A 22,943-nucleotide genomic window follows, 5' to 3' on the forward strand; every position below is an offset into this window, starting at 1 on the left:
TCTATCCAGGGCAAATGTAAAGAAAGGGTTACTTAGAGATTCGTATTTTTGTCTCTAGGGCATGTAGTACAGTTTATTTACAGAGAATGTTTTACAAGAAATAATCATTAAAAAATAATATGCTTGTTGACTGGTGCTACATTTATAAAAAATATGCTGTTTATTTATTTGTGTTTTATTGATGCTCATTTCGGGGCCAATTGAAAAGAGGAAGAGATTTGATAAAAATGGCGGCCGATGAATGGCGATTGTGTGTTGACTGGCTAGTGAGATGTAAAATACTGCCAGAGGATCATAGGGTGACAAATCCAGGGGCTCAGGTGTTTGATCTAGCCCAAGCTCTTCGTGATGGAGTATTACTGTGTCATTTGCTGAACAATTTGTACCCTCTCTCCGTCGACCTAAAAGATTTTAGCCCAAGACCCCAACTGTCGCAGGTGATGGTGTAACAGTGTTTTGTTTTCATGGATAACTTGTTTCCATATGATAGTATACTTGCTAGTTTTGGCTTCAATCTTAAGAACAGTAGAGTTTATTTTAATGTGTATGCGGCATGTATAGATGTCATGGAGATTATTTATTTTATAAATATATTTCTGCTACAATGCTAATTTGCCAGATTTTCACTTCCTGTTCATTGATCGTGCATTTTGAACAAATCTGCAGTTGAAACAATTTTGCTAGTTCATTACATTTTGCAGCATAATTGTATTTTTATGTAGCGTCAGTCTGAGGCAAACGAATTCATCATTTTATTTATAATTAAAATTTGGTAAAAGTGTAAGTGCCTATTTCCATTGGTAGGTTAATGATGTGTCTTACTACCTTAATAACGGCCTTGTGTAGCATGTACCAAAATCGACTGACAGGAGAAAGAGGAGTAAAATTTTTATGAATATCACACACCCCATATTGACACTCTTCAGTAAACTTAAATCCAGTTGATTATGTTTATTTTGCTGTCTTTATCCTGATGGAATCAAGCTCTGACAGTTGCAAATGAATGTATTGACATGTTCCATTCAGCAGGTTGGAGTGTGATGGAAGCTGGGAATGCCAAAATCGGATTAGGTTGAAGAATATTTCTATAATAAAACAAATTTAAAAAAACATACTATTATCAAAGAAAGTGTTTAAATAGCTTCATTTCGTTCAAGATATTTATCATCTTTTAAACCAATTTTGGCATTCCTGGCTTCCAGCGCATTCCAACCAGCAGAAATGTAGGCCAGTATAACTTGAAAACATGTCCACTTGCTTGTGTGAGAATTTGAATTTATTAGAAAAAAGATATGAGGGTAAGTAAAGTCTGTTGAAATCAGCATGACTTTAATTTTATGGAAAATCATTGATATGTGCTGCCAAGTTTGTGAGATATTTTTGAAAATTTTGTCTCGTTCCAATGTCAGTCAACATTGGAACGTACTGCACAATGCTGTTATTTAGGTGGTAAGACGGTATACCAGAACATAAGTAACCTGTGATCTGTCTTACATTGTAGGACAAAATTTAACCAGAATTTCCACTGACCTTTCCAAGCCCATTTTGATACATGGACATTTATGTCAGGATATAGGGTCAGAATTATTTGCCTGTCAAAAAGTATAGGGTAGCTGCTTACTTGAAATACCTTCCAACAAGCCATACCTGCGTGAAATCAATAGGAAGATAATTTATATTCTCCGAAATTGGAACTTGAATTATTGCTGATATCAACGTGATGTCATGGTCATGTAGTTTGCAAGATTTGGATAGACATTTTGACTATCAATAAAATGGCAAGTTCTAGGTCAAATTTCATTGATGATGTAATTTTGTCTTGTCTTTCAGCAGATTAAAGAAATAACAAATGTATTTCTGAGAAAATAAATCATCTTCCTATTGATTTCATGCAGGTTTGGCTTGATGTAAAGTAATAATAATAATAATAATAATAAATAATGACTATTTAAAGAGGGTAACACAATTAGCTAAGAACTAATCTACCTTGAGGCCCTCATACAAGGGAATTTATTTGTTTTAGTTGCATATCTGAAAGCACTGGATATATTGGATTTGGAAGAAGGAAATAGAGTGGACATTTCTAACCTCAACTAGAACTGGAATGCTATTCCAGAGCAAAGTTCCAGAGTACTGGAAACTTTTTGAAAATAATTCCTTATTTGGTTTGGGAATTTTATACTGTTTGGTAGACATGGATCACAGGTGGAGAGTATTGCCAGGTAGCCTATACTGGAATAGTGATTGTAAATATTCAGGAGAACTATTATTTGATATCCTGTGCATTAATTTATTTTTTCTCAAATGGATTCGGTCTTTAATAGGCAATATTTTTAACTTACCAGCTAAATTTCCCTTGCTTTCTTTCTGGATTGATATTAACCCAAATGATCTTTTTGGAAGATGTGCTAGCTTTACTATGTTTTTATCATTTGAATTACCCCATACTGTATTACAGTAGACTAAATAGGGTTGTATGTAACTGTTATAAAATAGTTTTCTTTGCCTTTCAGGAAGAAAATGTCTTATCTTACTGAGAAGCCACTAACTTGAATTGACTTTTTCACTGATGTGTTTGATATGTTCAGTCCATGATAAGTTATTATTTACCAAAACACCAAGTAGCCTATCATGACAGACCATTTGCAAATTTTTATCCTTCAGTGTCATACACAGTTCATCACTATCAAGATTTGTCCTTTTTTTTTTGTCATTTTGAGATAAGTAAAATTTTAATTTTACCAGTATTTTTACCACCATGCCATTGCATATGCACCAGTTGTCCAGTTTGTTTAGGGCATTCTGTAAAGAAATTTCGAGTTCATGCTTTGTTTTTTTTGGAAGTCTGACAATGGTGAGTCATCTGCATAGAGATCTATAGATGATATTGAGTCCCTTAAGGCCATTGAAACTTACAAGGCCAGCTAGTAAGCAGCTACCCAATGCCAACACCACATTGTCAGCAAATTTCAACTCTTTGATAGGCAAATGACTGACCCTACACTGCAGAATTAAATGTCCAAATAATAAAAATAGGGTGGGAAGGGTCAGAGGAAATGCGTACTATAGGTAGTTTTGATCTGTAAAACATGGTTATTTGTCAGCAGTTTTGGTGAGTAATAACACAGATTTGAATTACATGTACTATGAAACTAAGAAATTGCACGTCTTAATTTTATTTATTGTATTGTAATGAAAGATCTAGGTTTAAAGAATATAAGTTAATGTTTTGTTTACTTGCAATTAAGAACATGCTTGAATCAGAACATATTTGTCAGCAGAAATTGTTTTGTCTGGCAGCAAAAACACCTGATATTATCATCTTTTAGTTTCATCTGTGTTTTTAAAATCAGTGTGAACAATTCTTCATCATGTCAGTCAACCTTACATAATGGCTGCTTATCTCATTATCCGTACGTCTTCCAGCAATAAATTGATTGTTGGGGGAGGGGAGGTATGTAAAGCCACTTCTACCTTCAGGGCACATATTTTTGCAAAAAAGTGCCTTTGTTATTTTCTCTGCAAGTTATAATCTATTAGGTAGACTTTCTAACGAAAATAAAAGTCTAACAATTCAGATAGATTCTATTTCAGAATGGACCTGGGTTCTCATGAACACAAAAATATGCTTTAAAAAGGTGCATTTAAAAAGTTTTTGGACATTTGAAAATTCAAACCTCTAAGTCCTTTGTATGCATGTTTTCATGTGGAGTATGAGTTTTTTTATTTTATATGTTTCTACAATGTAAGAAAGTGTTGTGTAGTTTTCAAAGCAATTGTTAACTTAAGGGATTGGGTGACTTGGCATAGGCCAAATATCTGTATATAAGATAATTGGGACACCTGTTAGTTTTGATTCTTGCTGCCTTGTCTTCATTTTGATAAAAAGAATAATTACATAAGGGTGTACTTGGATACCTTGCTTAGAGAATCATTGTTCAGTGAACTTGTATTTAATTTGTCTTAATACGAAAAAGGATATTTCAGCATCTGTGATGTGTCAATAAGTGTCATATACTTCATAATTACAAATGTCAATATGGTGTTTGCAATATTTGCAAATTCTAAAATTCTCAACCTTGCTGCGGAACTTCAAATAGTTAAACTCTCTTAACCAGGACCTTTTGCTTGGTTTGCTTACTTGACAGGATTCCTCCTTACCTGAATCATGGCTACTATTTCTTGGTTTGCTTTCTTGACAGCATTTTATCAGGCAATGAGGATGAAACCTTGGACTTTTACCAGATGATATTAGGTAGTGAAATTTTCTGGGATACTGTGAGTTCAAAAATATGTGGACTTGACTACATGTTTGTACACTTTTAATACAATTTCCCTTTGATCAGGTACAAAGGTAACTGTTCATTCAGATTGATAGGTACCCAGTACAAGTTTTCAAAAATTTTGAATGCTTTACACATCACCAGTTTAATTGAAATGCTATTGCAAAAAAACAGGGCATCGTTTATTTGCCAACCAATTGCAGGTGCTTTCATACACGCACAGCATTCAGAGGCCAGTCTTTTTCACAAGATAATTGCAACGATAAACATTAATTAACATGGTTAATCATTGCAATTTCTTCACAAGTCTAACCTTTAACTATTCTGCAGTTTTGGGCATAGATGACCAAAATATGAAAGATTGGCATGTCTTGAGGGAAGATGAGTTAAATGGCTTGTTCTTCGAGAACTTCACATGTATTTGACGTGGAAGCTTAGGTCCTTGAGTGCCCTGATAATGATCCAAACTCATATCATTCCAACTACCAAAATAATCACAAATGTTGCTGACAATCACCAGCAAGCAAGTAATCTTTTACCTTATATGATCCAGAAGAATCTTTCTCGTTATTTCTGACTGCATGCAACCACATCTGATTAGCAGAGATTTTTGCTTGCCAAATGTTTTGAGGTGTAAACGACATTTTCAATTTCCTGTTTCATTCAAGTATGCAAATGAGTGAAAGTCATACTTTTTTCTTGTTCGACCCATGATTTTGGTGTCCAGGTTCCTATTTTTCCTGGGGCCCCAAGTGGCCTAAAGCGCTTACCATTCCAGATCACTGCCATCTCACCTCTGTCTGCGTGGGTTCGAGTCCAAGGCTTGGCTAGCGTAGGTATGTGGGAAAGCCTGCCAGTAACTTCTCATGAGTCGGTGGTTCTTCCCTGGATTTTCCAGGGTTCTTCCTCCACCAGTTATAGTGGCCGCCATGTATAGCCTATCTTGTGCTGAAAAATGGCGTTTAGCCCTAGAACAACAACAACAAAAATCATATTTTTCTAAATCTCAAAATTAAAAGGACAAGCAAACACAAAAACACCCTCAATATTGTCAGTCCATTTTGTAATCTGTCGAATGGTGGTTGTTTATCTCAGAATGGTGGCCGAATGGTCTAAAGCACTCTCCATTACGAATCACTGCTGTCTCACCTCTGTATGCATGGGTTCGAATCTTGTATTCGACAAATGTTAGTATGTGAGAAAGCTTGCCAGTAGCTTCTCGTGGGTGGGTGGTTCTTTCTGGGGTTTACCCGGGTTCTTCCTCCACCATTAATACTGGCCACCATGTATAGCTGAAAAATGGCGTTAAACCCCACTGAACATAAACACCCACTGAACCTCAGAATGGTTTTATCTCAAACAGGTTTTACCTCAGAACGGTTTTATCTCAGAAAGGTTTTACCTGATAGAGAGTTTATCTCAGAAAGGTTTTACTTCAGAAAGGTTTTACCATTTTATCACCTTATGAATAAATCCAGATAAATTTATAGCACCTGTGTGGAATATACTTTAAACGACACTACATGTCGGCCTTCTTGTCACTTGTTGGTTTGACATCATATAGAGCTCTAGATAAGAATTTAATAAGGTGGATATTTTGCTTCCTGGTTTGGAATTAATTGCAGTTTTTGGAATTTGATAGGGTATGTTGTGAACAGAACTAAATGCAAAATTTCTGCTACAAGACTCAATCAAGTCATGTTCATCTGGATGAATCAGGTGCCTTGGTGATCATGACTAGCATAAGGAGCATTTGTTTATATTTCTTTACTGTTCTTGCAGTGATTACATGCAAGTACATGTACTATCCTTTCAAACATGCATAGACCATCTGGAACTTGAAATGAAGCACAGATTGATACTGTAATTTTGTTTCCTCGTTAGGTTTGTGAAATTTTATGGACACTGTCTTTATTATATATTTTAGCATTTAGAGGCAAAATAATAGACTGCTCTGGTGACCTAAGTGGTTAGAGCGTCTGCCTCGGATCGGGAGGTTGTTGGTTTGGACCCAGGTCGAGTCATACCAAAAACTTATAAAAATTATAGAAACAGCTGCCTCACTTGGTGCTCAGCATTAAGAGGTTAGTGTTAGGACTGGTCGGCCTGGTGTCAGGATAATGTGATTGGGTGGGACATTAAGCTTCATGTCTGCAGCATGAGGCACCAGTGCTCGACATCACTAAAAACTGCCACAGACATGATTGCAATATGACTGATTTTTTTTTAAAGCTACATTAAAAATCCAAATTCCACAGATACAAAAAATAACAATCCCCTCCCCCAATTGAAAACAGATGGAGGAATTTTCTGAACATAGAATAGATTTGTTAAAGAAATAAAAGTTAGGCTTAGTACTTTAAATCTTATTGGCTACATCATTCCAAATGGGAGCTACCAGTACATGCCTTCCTCAAGGATATACACAGACACTATGAACTGAGCTGTCGGGTCTTCTATGTGCACAATAATATTTTGTGAGTTTTGTAACTCCCTTTAGACACTATGAACTGAGCTGTCAGGTCTTCTATGCGCACGATAATATTTTGTGAGTTTTGTAACTCCCTTTAGCAAGGCACTTAGAATTAATAGGTTATAGCAGAGGTGGGCAAACTTTCCAGTGCAAGTACCGCAAACACAAATTTACACCTTGTCGCGGGCTGCATAATTCATTAAGTAAAATAATTAATATTTGAAATAGCAAAAACAAAAGGTTTTTCAAAATAACATCTAATTAATTTTCAGTTGTTAATATGTTGTTAATATTTGAAAACTTAAACTTCAAAAGAAGCACATTTATTTGGTAAACAGAGTAACATAAACAGAGTCAGTACAAATGATGACTTGTTCCTAGGCTGCATGAAAACCCTTGGCAGGCCTCATGAAAGCTCTTGGTGGGCCGCGGGCCGTAGTTTGCCCACCCTTGGGTTATAGGGTTCCATTGATTTTGAAAATGTGACATAATGGATGTTTCACCACATTTTTACTGGATAATCCACCAGTGTAAACCTCTTTTTAGAATTTCAGCTTTTTATGGAGACTTTCATATAGTCAACTTTATAAATTTCAGGCCTCTGGTGCATTGGCGCATAAACTACATGTAGATGTAATTGAAGATAAAAGTGCTAAAAATATTTGTTAGGACCATATATTTAAATTTTTAATTGACCTTAAAGAACTTGGAAGGCTTCAGAGACAGTAATAGACATTGAGTCTGTTGATGAGAGACAGATACAACTAAAGGCCTCCATTTCTTTGTGCTGTGCAGCAGAAAATCAATATAATTCTAGAATTCTCATCCTCCTTAATCACCGTACCGTATATAACCCATTATAAGTTTATACTTCGTGAGAAGCCCACCCCATACTTTACAGACATTTCTATGGCTGGACCCCTGGGCTTTTCCTATAAGAAATACTGTAATTCTAACTTATTCAGTACATTGCATAAATTTTATCTGACAGCATAGCTTTCCAAAGGATTTTAAAAAAAGCAGTTTACTGGCTTTTGTGTCCAAAACGTGCAAAGCCCAAATATATAAAATACTTTACCAAATTTGAGGAGTCGATGACCAGCCTTTGGTGTTCTTAGAAGCATTTGTTGTAGCTACATACATGTACCTAGAGCCTTGAAGAAACAAGTTGGTTATTGATTGTAAGATCTCACACCCTGTACAGAGTTTTGGCAGAATTTTACCAGATATTATTATTATTATTATTATTATTATTATTATATAATTACCTGATTAAAATTAATTCCATAGCACAGAATTTATTAGGAAGACCCCTGAGATAACTATGGATTGAATGTTGTATTGCTGCTTTATTCCCTTAGGATCACATTTTTAACAATTTTCCTAAATGGAAGCAAGAGTAACAAAATTGACATTATTTTGGGTAGTTTAAGCATCCTTTTGTTAGGGAAAGAAAAAATCCAAAAGAGCATTTGTCTCTTTCAGTTATCCACAAATTCAGTTGACTTGCCTGAAATATAAACCTGTCATTTAAAGTTTTAAGTTTTCCCATTATAGCACAAGGCCAAAGCTTAATGGTGCAATTGAGAATGCACAGCTTCCTTAATGGGTTTGAAGTCCATCACTGGTTAAACCAAAGCAACTCAGACCTCCTGCGCTTGATACTGTTAGAGTAGAATGTTGCTAACCCATAGTTCAGAATGTTTGCTGAAATGTCTCCCACTCCAAATTGCAACATAACTCACCCACCATGGCACCCAATGTCCTCTAAACTATAAATCCCTAATTGATTAAAATTTGCTATCTGGATGACCAATTTTCCATAAAGACTGTGTCTCAATGGATCTGATTAGATTAATCTCAGTCTGTTTAAGATCAAGATCTCTGAAGGAGATACGAGAGTTATGGTCCAGAAATACAGTGGTCCCCCTCATATACGGAAACCCCTTCTGCACCGGGAAAGTGGCTTTAGAAGACGGGTGGCCTTTTCAGAAGGGGACTTTATTTATGAGATGTGTGTGTATTTATGAGATGTGTGTGTATATAGTAGGAAACTTTATAACTTAAATAAATAACAATAATAATAATTATTGTAATAATAAAGACTTTATTTAGAGAAGGTAACTCAGTTAGTTACAGAACTAATCTATCTTGAACATCTTCATTTAAAAGTAGCATTAGTTATTATGTTCTTCTTGTCTTAAGAACATAGTTATTTCAAGGAAATATAAATTAATCGTTCATATTCTTAGGCATGGAATGTGAGTGGGGTATTGTTAGCATGCGCATTACAAAACCATTCAAAAGAGTTATTTAAAATCTTGGTACATACATTGTTTTGTATTTAAAATAATTCTCTTTTCGTTTACTCCATTTTCCCACTGCTACAGAATATTCTTCTTATCTTTTATGATCTTTTTTATTTGATTCTTGCCAACAATAAATCTTTTTGCAAGTGAACTCTCCGTATTATCGTCAAGTCAAATAACTTTTACTTTTCCTTAAAGTATTATTTCTTCGTTTTCATGATGACATGTTTAAGTTTTGTAATGATTTATTCCTCTGTTGCCAGCTGTACAGTACTGCACTTTAATTTCGCAGACAAAACTTTTGTAAACGAAAAACCTTGTTAGAAAGGAAGTGATACATGTACTGTCATGTGATTTTTCGGTCTTTGTCTGATACCCTGTTTTGTTCAAGGTTTATTGTTTCTGTGTGTGTGTGTGTGTGTGTGTGTGTTAATCCACAAAATCTATTTTTAGTCTATCTGACCATGGTATAATCTTGACAGTTACGTCAGTGTGTGTGTGTGTGATTTAGATTTTTAATGTAGCTTTAACAATTTTCCAGTCATATCACTACGATGCCTGCAGTGTGGCAGTTTTAAGTGATGTCTAGCAATGGGGCATCATGCCACAGACATGTAGCATGATGTCCCACCCAGTCACATTATCCTGACACCAGGCTGACCAGTCCTAACACTGATCTCTTAATGCTGAGCGCCTAGCGAGGCACCTGTTAGTACCATTTTTGTAAGTCTTTGTTATGACTCGGCTGGGGTTTCTAACCCATGACCTCCTGCATCTGGAGCAGACGCTCTAACCACTAGGCCACCGGAGCGGTACATCAGTTGTAATCATCAGTTTAAATTTTTTTAAAAAATATCCTATGTGAAGCCCAAATCTCTATCAAAAGATTGCTGCCCCTATTTCTCTTTGACCATGTTGCGATCGTGACAGTTATGTACAGTAGTAATCGTCAATTAAAAAAACCCAAAAAACCCCGCTCTGTAAAGGCTAAAGCTCCATCAAAACATTGCTGACCCCATTTCCTGCAAATGTCGGCATTAATGTTATACTAACCTTAGTAGTGCCGTACATGTACTTTAGCCAATGCTTCTTTTAGTAACGAAAACCTGACATCTGGGGAAAGATAATCGGATTACTTACGTTACTGTAATTAAATATTGGTTCTGGACACACATTAATTATCAAATGTGGCCACTTTTGATGGGTAAATTTTACATTTGTGCACTAATATGTTGGCTGCTGATGGCATTAGAAGGGTGACCTTTCTTGAGGGGTACTTTTGAACACATTCTTGTCAGTGCCAAGGGATTCTGGCCGCAAAGAGTGGGTAGCCGCTGGTCGGAGGCCATTCAGGAGGGGGACCACTGTATTCTCCATTTCTATACTCATTGTTACTATTAAAAATTTGGGGTCAGGCTGATTAATTTGTTATATAATATTGAACCCTTTAAAAGACTTCATACTCTGATTTGATTATTTGTTTTGTTTAATGGCACCTTAAATGCATTATTACTTGAATCTGCTGAGGAAATGGGAGCTAAGTCCCTTTCCCAAGGACATACTGAAGCAACTGACCCAGACTGACTTGGGAAAGTATCGAACCTGCAACCCTTAGATTATCAGTCTGTGTGTGTAAGTAAAGGTCTGACTATAGTTATTTCAAGGTTTCACATAAGATGCTGTTCCACGAGGGCTCAAAATTTATTTGGGTCATTGGTGAACCTTGGGTGCAGGTTGACCTCAAGAACTCAAATTTGCCATCAAGGCTGCACTGTTTGGAAGACATCAACTATCTTTTGTCAGTTAACATACTTGATAGGATTTTCCTAGTGTCTTTGTAAAAAGGGGATTAAGTACAGATTCTGGGTGCATGGGACAAACATTTGTGGGAAACCTGAATGCCCTTGCTATATGTGCAGCACTGTCTCTTAAAATCAGTAGTTATGTTGACATGAGGTTTTCACAAAAATGAATATGACATCTATTTGGTCAAGAATGAAAATGGTGCTAATTGGACCTGAAATGTGGCTGCTTCAATGAACATTTTTAAAATGTTGTTACTAATTATCCTAAATGGTTACTAATTATCCTAAATGGATGGTCATTTTAGAATGAGGTATACACTAGAAGTCTTCTAATGGTGTTTGGTTTGTCGTAAATGAAAATGATACATATTTTTCATCCAGTGTGGCTGCCACGATGGCTACTTTGAAGCCCATGTCACTCAAGAATATCATCAATGATTTGAATGCTCAGCATTTGAAAAGAACAAAAACAGTTTTATTTTGAATTGCTGGAAATTCTTTTCTGACAGTGTAAAGCATAAGCATAAACTGAATACATCATATCAATCAATCCTGCCTTGAATATTGCCCAGAATATTTAAGCCACATGTTTGCCGTAGCTATAAGCTCATCTCTAATTTCATTGATTGCTATTAATGTGTGGATTTATATTTTTAATTGCTCTTATACAGGTATCCCTGGCATAACGTTTTACTCAGAACTGGAGGTGGTAGAGGTTTTAGCTTTTGGGGTTGTAATTCCACATTATTTCCTGTTCATTACGAACCTTTCATATGTATTATACTAGGATCATCACAAATGTTGTCAAAATGCTTGTTCTTTTTAGTGCAGCAATACTGGCTCATTCGACTTTTAATCTATTCAGTTTATAAAGCTTTTGGTTATTTTTTGTTGATTGTGACTAAGGACAAGATAATCCCCAAAATACGTGTGATTTCACTGGTTTTATATATATTGGTTAAACCAGCTCAGTTAGATGCACAAATCAGTTCTGGGAAATTTTCTTTTCTTTTGATTTTTTTTTTTAGGGTAGGTGGGTGGGATAGTTTGCTAAGGTCTGCAACAAAAATCAGGAATGGCTGGCCAACCAGAAATACGTATTTGTTTTTGCCTAACTTAGACACTGGATTTGTTTTTGATTGTTTTTGATCACTCTTTTTACACTATGTTGGCTATATCGTGATGAGGAACACAAGTCAGTTGCCTTTCCCAAGGGCACACTGAGCCAGCAAACACAGGCTAGTCGTGTCTGATATTGAACCCACAACCCTTGAGTGCAACACTCTACCATTGGAGCTTCCATGGCTACCCATTCAATGGATGAAATCCTAAGACAGGAACTTATGAATAATATCAGTGCCTGTACTTTCTTTTTACCTTTGCTTATCAGATTTTCTTACACATGAAACACATCATGATGTTCTTGTTTGGGGTTTAACACCATTTTTCAGCACATGATAGGCTATACATGGTGGTTGGTAAAACTGGTGAAGGAAAAACTCTTGGAAAACCCTGGGAAGAATCATCGACCCACAGGAAGCTACTGGAAGGCTGTCTCACATGCCCACATTGGCTAAACCATTGACTCAAACCCATGTGGACAGAGGTGAAATGGCCGTGATCAGTAACGGCAAGTGCTTAGACAACTCAGCCACCACAGACCCCAGAAACACAATATGATATGTTGACTGGTACATGTATCAAGTGACCAATGCATGACATGAATGTTGGTATGATTTATTGAATGACTAATTACTTCATTGTTACACTATTTATTGTATTGTGTTGTATGTGCTGTATATATTACGCATACGAGGTAAATTACAGTACTTGCCTACCTCCCTTAAAATGTGTACACCTTTACTGATTTAAAAAAAAGAAATGCATCAGGGATATAAAAAATATCCACAAAACTTAACAGTTGCACATATCAATTTATATGTTCTAATCTGATCTTTGACATGTGACAGCTAACATTTTTAAAATCAGTGGAGGGGATACAAACTGTTGGGGAGGTAGGTAGATATTGTTTCTGTACCCTTTCTAACTAAAATCATATATAGCCAGAATTGTACTAGTGTGTCATTAAACTCATTGCATAATAAAGTCAGTAGTAGTAGAATTACTATTTCCTCATAGTAGATCCCTTTTGTTTCCTGGGTAAAGTTGTCAGAGCTCCTGTAAAGTCAGAAATATTTGTGAGGGACCCCAGGTGGTCATGTGGTATAAGGTGCTTGCCTTTAGATCTCTGACATCTCGCCTCTGCATGGATTCAAGTTTTGGGCTCAGCCAAAGTGGGTATATAAAAAGTGTTGTCCGTAGCTTCCTGGTGGCCAGCGGTTCTTCACACAGTTTTCCTAGGTTCCTGCTCCACAAAATACAATGGCCACCATGTGTAACCTATCAGGTGCTGAAAAATGACATTAAACCCACTAAGCCACAAACAAAACAAATATTTCTGCAGCTAAACTATCTGGTTTGGGAATAAACACACATTCCTTACAGATAATATTTTGTGAGTCACATTGTTTACTGTATCAGCCATTCTCAGCGTTACTTGGTGGATTTAATTTGTTGATCTTATAGTGTCTTTTAATTTTCATTTGTGGAGAAGCAAAGTTTACTTTGAAGTTGAACTTGAAAATCAAGGCATCTGTACAGTAGGAGAAAGAATAAAATTACTCCCAAATTTAGGATAATTAGATCAGAGCTTACACATTTATTACTTTACCCTCACATGGCAGATCACAAAGCAGAAAATACCGAAATTGATTATCTGAATCATGAATGAAAGGAAATTGGCTACATGCACTCCAGGGAAGGAAGAATGCTGGTTTATTTTAGCCTTGGGATCTTTTTAGAGTTCATTTCCTTAATAAACTTTCCCTTGTGTAATGTGTAAAGCATGCATATGTGATCCATGCATTAACTGTATACAGAGACAATGCCAACTTTACAGGGAATAACTGAGGCTTGAATAGTCATGTGCACTGTAGAATATTCAATGGCTTAATTGATTAAAAATGAATTAACTGATCAAGCAGTTTGAATTTTACTAAAAATAGAATCATGAATTTTGCAAAGAAAGCTCTGAAGAGAAAAATAAACTATTCAGTATCAACTGTTACGTAAGCACAGAATCCATTGCATGGTAATTTCTTGTTAAGCCCATTTCCCCTTCCTTGTAAATAGTGTGTGTGTGTATGTGTGTCTGTGTTAGCATTGGCACCACAACACAATAATAATGACTATATGCTACCAATTAAAAGTAAAACTCTAATAATGTAAAAACGAACTGCACAAAAGCTTTAGGAAGATAATTCCAAAATAATATGAGCATGATGTACAAAATGTTAAAATATAAAATGTTTGGTTTTGTGGGGTTTAACACAGGTTTTCAGCACATAATAGGCTATACTGTACATGTGTGCCAGTATATTTGGTGGAGGAAGAACCCAAGAAGAATAACCAACCCACAGGGAACTCTTTCTCCATACTTGTGTTGGTTGAGCTGAGACTCAGACTGGTGCCGACAGACATGTGACTTGTACGAGTGATCTGTGTAGGCAAGTGGCGTAAACCACTTTGCAACCTGGGGCCCCAAAATATACAAGATTAAGAGGATAAAATTATGTATATCAAATAAAAGTATGTATAAAAAAAACTTTGAGAGAATTGACCTAAAATCTCTCGATTACACAATTTTTGTTTTAACTCTACCTTGCAAGAAGTAAATGATAATTGACATTTTATGTGAGTATGAGCAATATTTCAGGGTCTAGAATTTAACATAAATCTCTTTGTAGCTAGAAAAACTAGTAGACTTAGAAATTTACTAGTTCTTGTCAATCTTCACCAGTCCTTTCCACACAAGGACACTTACCAAGACTAACTTTATGTCTGTCAGAAGATTTACTAGCCTTTGACAAGGGTTAATTTTGAACCAGGAGTTTAAATCACTTCATTGTTGCTTGTTAGACAAATGTGACTAACTTATATTACAACAGCATATATATGTCCACCTTGGCATGTGTTTTTGCACAAACCATTCTGCAAAACACACATGGATTCTGGAATGCCCACTCTGCGCTGTGGTCATGGACATAGGACAAGGGGTTAAGATATCCACTACATCTGGTGGATGTCCATTCAGTATGGTCATGCAATCTAGTGAAATTCGTCATGGATTTTGTTGCAGCCAAAGTGGGTTTTTTGACATCCCTAGCAGATTTTATCACATTTGTAACATGAGGCGACACACGAAACAAACAAATGGGAGATTCCCCAACATTTTAAACCCTAAGCACTACAGGCATCAGTATCTTTCCTTTACAGATTACATCAGTAAAATTGCTTGTGTTTCATGGTGCTTTGCAAACAAACAGTGAATTAATTAAACATTGAAGAGAAAATGTTTTAAAATTCTTGAATATTTCTCAGCCTCTGGCCCATGACTGAGCACACGTGAGAAACATTGCCCATCTACAGCATACATATTTATTTTATTACTGCAAGCATACACACATGGAGAAGCTTACATCCTGTTTTGCCTTAGGTGGTACCTTCAGTCTTCTTTCTGAATTAAATGATATTTCATATAGGTACTTCTTGTAACTGAATATTAATTTGTCAAAGTTTCCATTTAATTTTTATACTACATGTATTTGCAAGGCCCACATTAAACAAATTATTGAAAGTAGTATATAAAGAAAAAATGAAAAACCCATCTTACTTCAGACTTAATATACATTCATATAAGCTACCACTGCATTTATCCTTTAGATTTGAAACAAGTTTGTATCTTATAAAGAGTGCATTTCATTTTGCTAACTTGAATATATATACAGCAGTAATAATTGTTTGCTAGATAAACTTTAAGATTCAGAAGTTACAAACAAATGCCTTACTATTTGAACATACATATATGATCAGATACTTGGGACATAATGACGTGTGTCCCAAATCTTTCTAAAATTAATTCAACAAGAATAATGTTACATTCTGTATTAAAATAATTAACAGAATATGCAAAGTGTGCTAGAAAATGTTCTTCATTAGTTTTCTCCATAGACTTCAAAAATGACAATTATTATAAAGAATGACCGTTTTTAATTGTGTCTCTGTGGTCACCAATGGAGTGATTTTCATGAAAAAGTGTGTCACTTCCTATCATGAAGCAAATGCTGAGGAGTGAATTTCTTACTTTAAAGTCAGTCATTATGCATGTTGACCATGGGAAGGTTCTCTGGGACACTGGAATCAGCATAAAAATATGCAGTGCAGGTTTACTTTGTTGAGGTGTGTGTGTGATTTGGAATTTTAACATAGCTTTTAAAAAAATCAGTCATATCACTATGATGTCTGCAGTTTGGCAGTTTATAGTGATGTCTAGCACTGGGGCATCATGTCACAGACATGAAGCATGATGTCCCACCCAGTCACATTATCCTGACATCAGGCCAACCAGTCCTGACACTAAACTTTTAATGCTGAGCACCTAGTGAGGCAGCTGTTAGTACCATATTTATAAGTGTTTGGTATGTCTCAGCCAGGGTTCAAACCCATGATCTCCTGCATCCAAGGCAGATGCTTGAACCACTAGGGCACCAGTGTGGTCTTCTTTGTTGGTGAATTTTTGTTTCATGTGTTCCTACAAAAGCATATACATGTATCAGTCATGTAATGTGTGGGCTATCAAACAAAGTTCCATGTAATGTGTGGGCTATTAAACAAAGTTAAAGTCATTTGTAAGGATATTAATTATATCTTGGCAGTTAAGGAGATTAAGACACCCATCATAAGTGTTTGTTTGATTAAAAGATTAATTACAGACACTTATCCTTTGACACCTAACTTTTAAAAGGATCACTCAGCACACTTTCAGTCTAGAAAAATAGTGCGCAGATTTTGGACTTCTTTTTATGTTGTGTACAGATATCATGTGTACTTTTTCCATTTAAACGTTACATATTTTTGGTGCCAAGTGCAAGGCTGTATATGATCCTGATTCTTGTTGGACCAACTGAGATAAAGTAATTAATGCATCCAGTTATGATAAAGAAAACAGACTCTAGGATTCATGGAATGAATTATGGATAGGACATTTGATGAGTTGAAAAATTAGAAAACAATGCAACATTATTAACGTTTTGCACTCTGACCTGTTACCAGACTTTGCTTTTGTAACATGCAGCTTAAGTTTGCTGATTTTATTTTAACATCATTGACTTGAGAGCTTATAAAGATTCTGAAGGACCATGGACATTTACAACAAGAAATTTATGAGGATGATGGAGTTAGTGATAAAAGTTAAGGAAGCACTTTCACAATCTTGAACCAATTTACCAAAGTTCTTATTTAAGCTCCATTGTTTCACCATGCTGATTTTTGTAATAGATGAGTCCATTTTAAATTCTTGGCACATACATTGGAGATTGAACCTGCAAAACATTACTAAAATAGCATTATCTAGCAATTTATTACTTGACTGTCTCAATGTATTGATTTATTACTTGACTGTCTCAATGTATTGATTTCCATACAATTTATGAGGCTTGTGGCTATAACATTGGTTTATCGGAACCAGTCATTAAATCATATCAGCAAGGCACTTTACTATTTGTACTCTTAGAAATGCTTATTGCCATACATCATTGGCCTCCATCGCCCGAAGAAAAAACCCTGGGTTACAGAAGAGATTCTGAAGTTGTGTGATGCCCGAAGAGAACTAAAAAACACCAGACACACAACAGGGGCACTGAAGTACCGAGAAATAAACAAGAATATCAGAAAAAACTTGAGCAAAGCAAAAGAAAATTGGATTGGACAAAAGTGCACAGAAATGGAGAACAGTCTGATAAAGAATAACAACAAAAAGGCATTCCAAATTGTGAAAGACCTCACCAGACAGAAACAACCAAGAGTCAGTACCATTCAAGACAAAAATGGAAAATGCCTCACAGAAGAGAGTGACATTGCAGAAAGATGGACTGAGTATTGCGAAGAACTCTACAACCATCAGTTCACAGGAGACCCAGAGGTGCTTGAAGTTCCAAATTCCTCAAATGATGATGACTTCCCCATTCTCAAAGAAGAGGTGGAGTCAGCAGTAAGAGCACTGAAGAATGGGAAGGCAGCTGGAGTAGACAACATCCCAGCTGAACTTATCAAGAATGGGGGCAGAATCAGTGAAAGAGCTACATGTACTAACAAAAATCTGCAACAAGATCTGGCAGACAGGTGAATGGCCAACACAGTGGACCCAGTCACTGATTATAACACTTCCCAAAAAAGGCAATCTCCAGCTGTGCCAAAATTAAGAACTATCAGTTTGATCAGCCATGCTGGTAAGGTAATGCTGAAGATCATCTTGAACAGACCGAAACCACAAGCAGAAGAAATAATCGCTGAAGAACAGGCCGGGTTCCAGAGTGGAAGAAGCACAACAGAACAAATATTCAATCTCATGGTTCTGTGCGAAAAGTACTCGCAACACCAACAAGACATCTATCATGTGTTCATAGATTTCAAAAAGGCCTTTGACAGAGTGTGGCATGGGGCATTGTGGGCCACAGTGAAGAAGTATAACATGGGTCAAAAGTTAACCAATACCATCAAGCAGCTATACGCCAAGGCTACCAGTGCAGTAATTGCCCAAGGTGCTGTCGGGGACTGGTTCCAGACAACAGTGGGAGTGCGTCAAGGCTGTCTCCTGTCACCCACGCTTTTCAACATCTACTTAGAACGCATCATGAGCGAAGACCTGGAAAACCACTGTGGGACAGTCAGCATTGGAGGGCGTAACATCACCAACCTCCACTTTGCAGACAACATTGATTGGCTGGCAGGCAGTGAAGATGAGCTAGCCACCTTAATGAAGAACCTGGATGAAACATCTTCCAGATTTGACATGGAGATAAGCGCAGAGAAGACAAAACTGATGACAAATAGTGGCAAACAAATCTCAGCCAAGATTAAAGTCAGAGGACATGAACTGGAAACAGTGAGCCAGTTCAAACATCTTGGTTCCATAATCACTGAAGAGGGATCAAGAGCAGAAATTTTGTCAAGAGCAGCACAAACAATGGCAGCTATGTCAAAGCTAAGACCCATCTGGAGAGACAAGAATATCTGTCTGAAAACTAAAATCAGACTATTGCGAGCTCTAGTCATCTCAGTCATTTTGTACTCATGTGAGGCATGGACCCTGACAGCAGAATTACAATGAAGAATCCATTCACTTGAAATGAGATGCTACATAACCATCCTTGGCATCTCTTATATGGACCACATCACAAATGAAGAAGTGCACAACACCATCAGGCGCGAAGTAGGCCAATATGAGGACCTCCTCACCACTGTCAAAAAGAGAAAGCTGAAATGGTATGGCTATGTCACTAGAGCCAACAGTCTATCCACAACAGTCCTGCAGGGCAGCGTCTAGGGTGGCAGAAGGAGAGGTAGACAGAAAAAAAAGTGGACTGACAACATTACAGAATGGACCAGGAAAAGTTTTGCGGAGACACAGGCATTGGCACATGATCGAGACAAGTGGAGGGAACTGGTCAGATGTTCAGCAGCACAGTGCCTCAACGACCACACTAGGTCATGAGACTGATGATGATGATTACCATACAAGAACAGTAAATTATACAACAAGCAGTCAAACATCAAAGTTAACATCACTGCACATTTTTATGGGACAGCAAATACAAACAACATTGAATTCCATTGATGGCATGTCCAAGGCAGAGTACTGAACCATGCACAGTGTAATTTCCCCAAACCCCTTGATAACTCTGTTATTGCTTCAGACCTAGCAACATATTTTTGTTCCAGTAATGTTGTTCTTATATTAATTAAAATTTTATATTGTCCCTATATAGACTAATAAAATTGACGGTTATTTTTTCCCAACAGTGTCCTGTATACAAGAGTTAAACTGTATGTTGTATACTGGAACCCAGGATGAAATCTTGGACTTCCAAGATGCAAAGAAAGTGCTTTACTGTAGAGCTGTAGAAGCCAGAATTTTAATAACATAGATAAGCAAGGGTCCTGATTAGACCAAACAAAAATATATGTGTGTTTCCAGTTGGCCTGTTCTCATTGTTGACCCTAACACATTTTTTTTTCCTTGTCTCCACCCCCCCCTCTGCAATCACATTAATTATACATAATGTTTATTAAAAAGAAACCATCAGGTTACCCAATTTTAAAACCAGTGCATTAAAAACATATTTTTTTCTTGGCCTTATTATAAGTGGATATGAATATACAGTATGAATTCTTTTTATAATAATTATAAATAAGCTTGTTTTCGTTGCAGTTTTTGTGCCTAAAGAACATCAGGACCTTTCTTCAGACATGCAAAAGAGTGTTTGGCTTGAAGGATGCAGATTTGTTTGATCCCCCAGATTTGTTTGATGTCAAGAACTTTCGACAGGTTAGTGGGAGAATAAGTATTCCATGCAACTATAAAGCTGTCCATACCTTGACATTGCAGATTCCAGGTGCATTAAAAGCACCCATTGTTGTACCATAATATTTGTAAATAAAAGTTGATTTCCAGGATCATAATGTACACAATGACAGTGGAAAATCTGTATGGACCTAATATTGTTTATTATTAGTGAGGGAATTGTACCTCTGTATGATTTCAACTTTTTCTAGGTCACATGGCTGCAAGGCCAAGTGAGCTTATGGTGTGGTCCTTAATCTATTTTGTGTCATTTGTTCACAATTACTATTTACAACATTTCAAAAACTGCTATGGTGGTGAGAGACAGTTTTGCCCAAACATTAGAGTCCAGTTTGGACCCTGACTGATTATAATTGAATGCACTTAAAAGTATTGCCAAGTTTTAGCATGATTAAGATGTCATCTGGTAAGGAAAAAGGTAAAATTCTGGTCTTCATCTATTAACATATTTTTCGCATGTAAATAGAATGAGGGAAAAGTTCTGAAAAGCAATACTTTATTAATTTATTGGGATATTTCATAAACATTGTACTTTATTAATTTATTGGGATATTTCATAAACATTCTGGGGATGCCAACAAAGTTAGGGCAAATAGGTGGCCATCATCAATATAGCAGGATCATTCCAATCTGCCACCAAATATAGCAGTTGTTTTTACCTTTGAACTTCCCAAGAAGTGCTTAAAAGCCTTTTTCCTTCTTGGCATCAAGGTCTTTCAAAATTGTTCAAGTGATGCTGATCTGCAATCAAATAAATTTGCTATTACTAAAAAAAAAGGAAAAAACTCATTACTCAAATCCACTTAACAGAATTTAACCACATGATACAAAGCATCCTACAATAGATGGCACTAAATTCTAGAGTGAATGAATATTATTACTTGCTACAGTCATTTTCAGTCAGTGAAACTTAAAATCGATACCTTTCTGTAGCATATGTTATGACTCCTTAGCTTTCAACTTCATCACAAGGCCTTCATCAGTGGAGTGACTTCTGGACTGGAGTCACATGATCAAGTAAATGTAGACCACATAACAAAATCGTGGGCCCCGAGTGATATAAAGTGCTCACCATTATGGATCACTGCCATCTCACCTCTGTCTGCGTGAGTTCGAGTCTCAGGCTCAGCTAACGTGGGTATGTGAGAAAGCCTACCAGTAGCTTCTCGTGGGTCGGTGGTTCTTCCTGGGGTTTTCCAGGGTTCTTCCTCCACCAATTATACTGGCCGCCATGTATAGCCTATCTTGTGCTGAAAAATGGCGTTAAACCATACAACAACAACAACAACAACAACATAACAAAATCCTTCTTTACAATGGCAGAAGTTCCAATCTGGAATCCATGTTCAACATTGGCTTTCCCTCTATGATTTCAAGAATGCATTAAAGTTTCTACAAATCATAATGATCTGTCATTGAAGATGGCCAGTTACTAAAACTAGAATATTTTAAAAATTACATCTTCTGAAACACTGCACAAGAGAATCAGAACAAATTTGACAGGATTTATCCTAGGATGAAAGCATTTCAGATTTGTTCAAATGATGTTCATCCAGCATCATATGTGGATGCCTTTGTTAAAAATAGGAAAACCTTTAAATTACTTCTTTTCAAAACCCATTCAATAGAACTGGACCTAATTTGCCACAGATCTCTTGGCCATTGACAGGTGTTTGTACAAATGATGCTAATCCAGAAATAATTAAAGAACCTTAAAACGATTCTCAATGGCTGCTGAACAGAAGTGGACCTTTTTGACAAAAGCATCAAGGCATGAAGGTTTACAAGTTTGTTCAGATGATAGAATTATCTACCATAAAGTACGGGCCAGCATTACTCAAATGATAGAATTATCTGCCGTAAAATACGGGCCAGCATTACTAAAAATGAAAAATAAAAGCTAGAAGTGACTTTTCAGAATTTGATGAGTGGAACAACAACAAAAAAAACCCACTAAACTAAATATGACAGAAATTATTGGGGCATAAATGCCTATCTGATTTATACAAATGATGTCTATCAGTCATTTGATATGACCCCAATTACTAAAATAAAAGATAAAAAATTTATATGCACATGACTTCTTCAAAACTATTCCACAGAATTTAACAGAAAGCATTTTGGCATGCATGGTCTTGAAATTTGTATAAATGATTCCAGTTTGACATGAAATATAGCTGTTCCCAATAAAGATACAATTTTTATTAAGTTAGTCGAAAAGATTGCATAAAAAAGTATAATGTAACAGAAAGCATTTTGTTTTTGTGTAGAATTTCCAGTTTCAGTAATTTACTACTGAAAATTTTACTCCAAATATAATGCATTTTTTCCACAAGAATAATGGGCCTAAAAAGTCCCATTACTTGGAAAAAGTCCTCTGTGACTATTGCATTGATCTGTTAGTGTTAATTAACAAATTCCATTTAATCCATTTATTAGAAAACAGGTAACTTATTTTACATGTAGATAATTAGATTGCATGTAATGATAGTGCAACCATTTGAACTGTAAATTAGCACTTTGTTTTCTGTAAAACTTTCTGATCTGTTATATATGCCTTCTTTGTACATGGTTAGACATATACTAAAAATA

General features: G+C 36.2%; 1 protein-coding gene across 13 annotated transcripts in view; it reads left to right on the forward strand.

Annotated features, from left to right (window-relative positions):
• The first annotated feature begins 214 nt into the window (after window positions 1-214).
• Window positions 215-22,943, forward strand: part of LOC149778535 (proto-oncogene vav-like) — a 220,624-nt gene continuing 197,895 nt past the window's right edge. For all 13 annotated transcript variants that reach the window (XM_089939423.1, XM_089939418.1, XM_089939430.1 and 10 more), the window contains exons 1-2: window positions 215-437; window positions 20,199-20,315. In XM_089939423.1, coding sequence (XP_089795549.1) covers window positions 228-437; window positions 20,199-20,315 — 327 coding nt within the window. In that variant the 5' untranslated portion in view covers window positions 215-227. The remainder of the gene's footprint in view (window positions 438-20,198; window positions 20,316-22,943) is intronic.

The sequence above is a fragment of the Sinohyriopsis cumingii genome, chromosome 17 (genome assembly GCF_028554795.1).
Source record: "Sinohyriopsis cumingii isolate HCF-2022 chromosome 17, ASM2855479v2, whole genome shotgun sequence".
In the NCBI taxonomy this organism is placed as follows: domain Eukaryota; kingdom Metazoa; phylum Mollusca; class Bivalvia; order Unionida; family Unionidae; genus Sinohyriopsis; species Sinohyriopsis cumingii.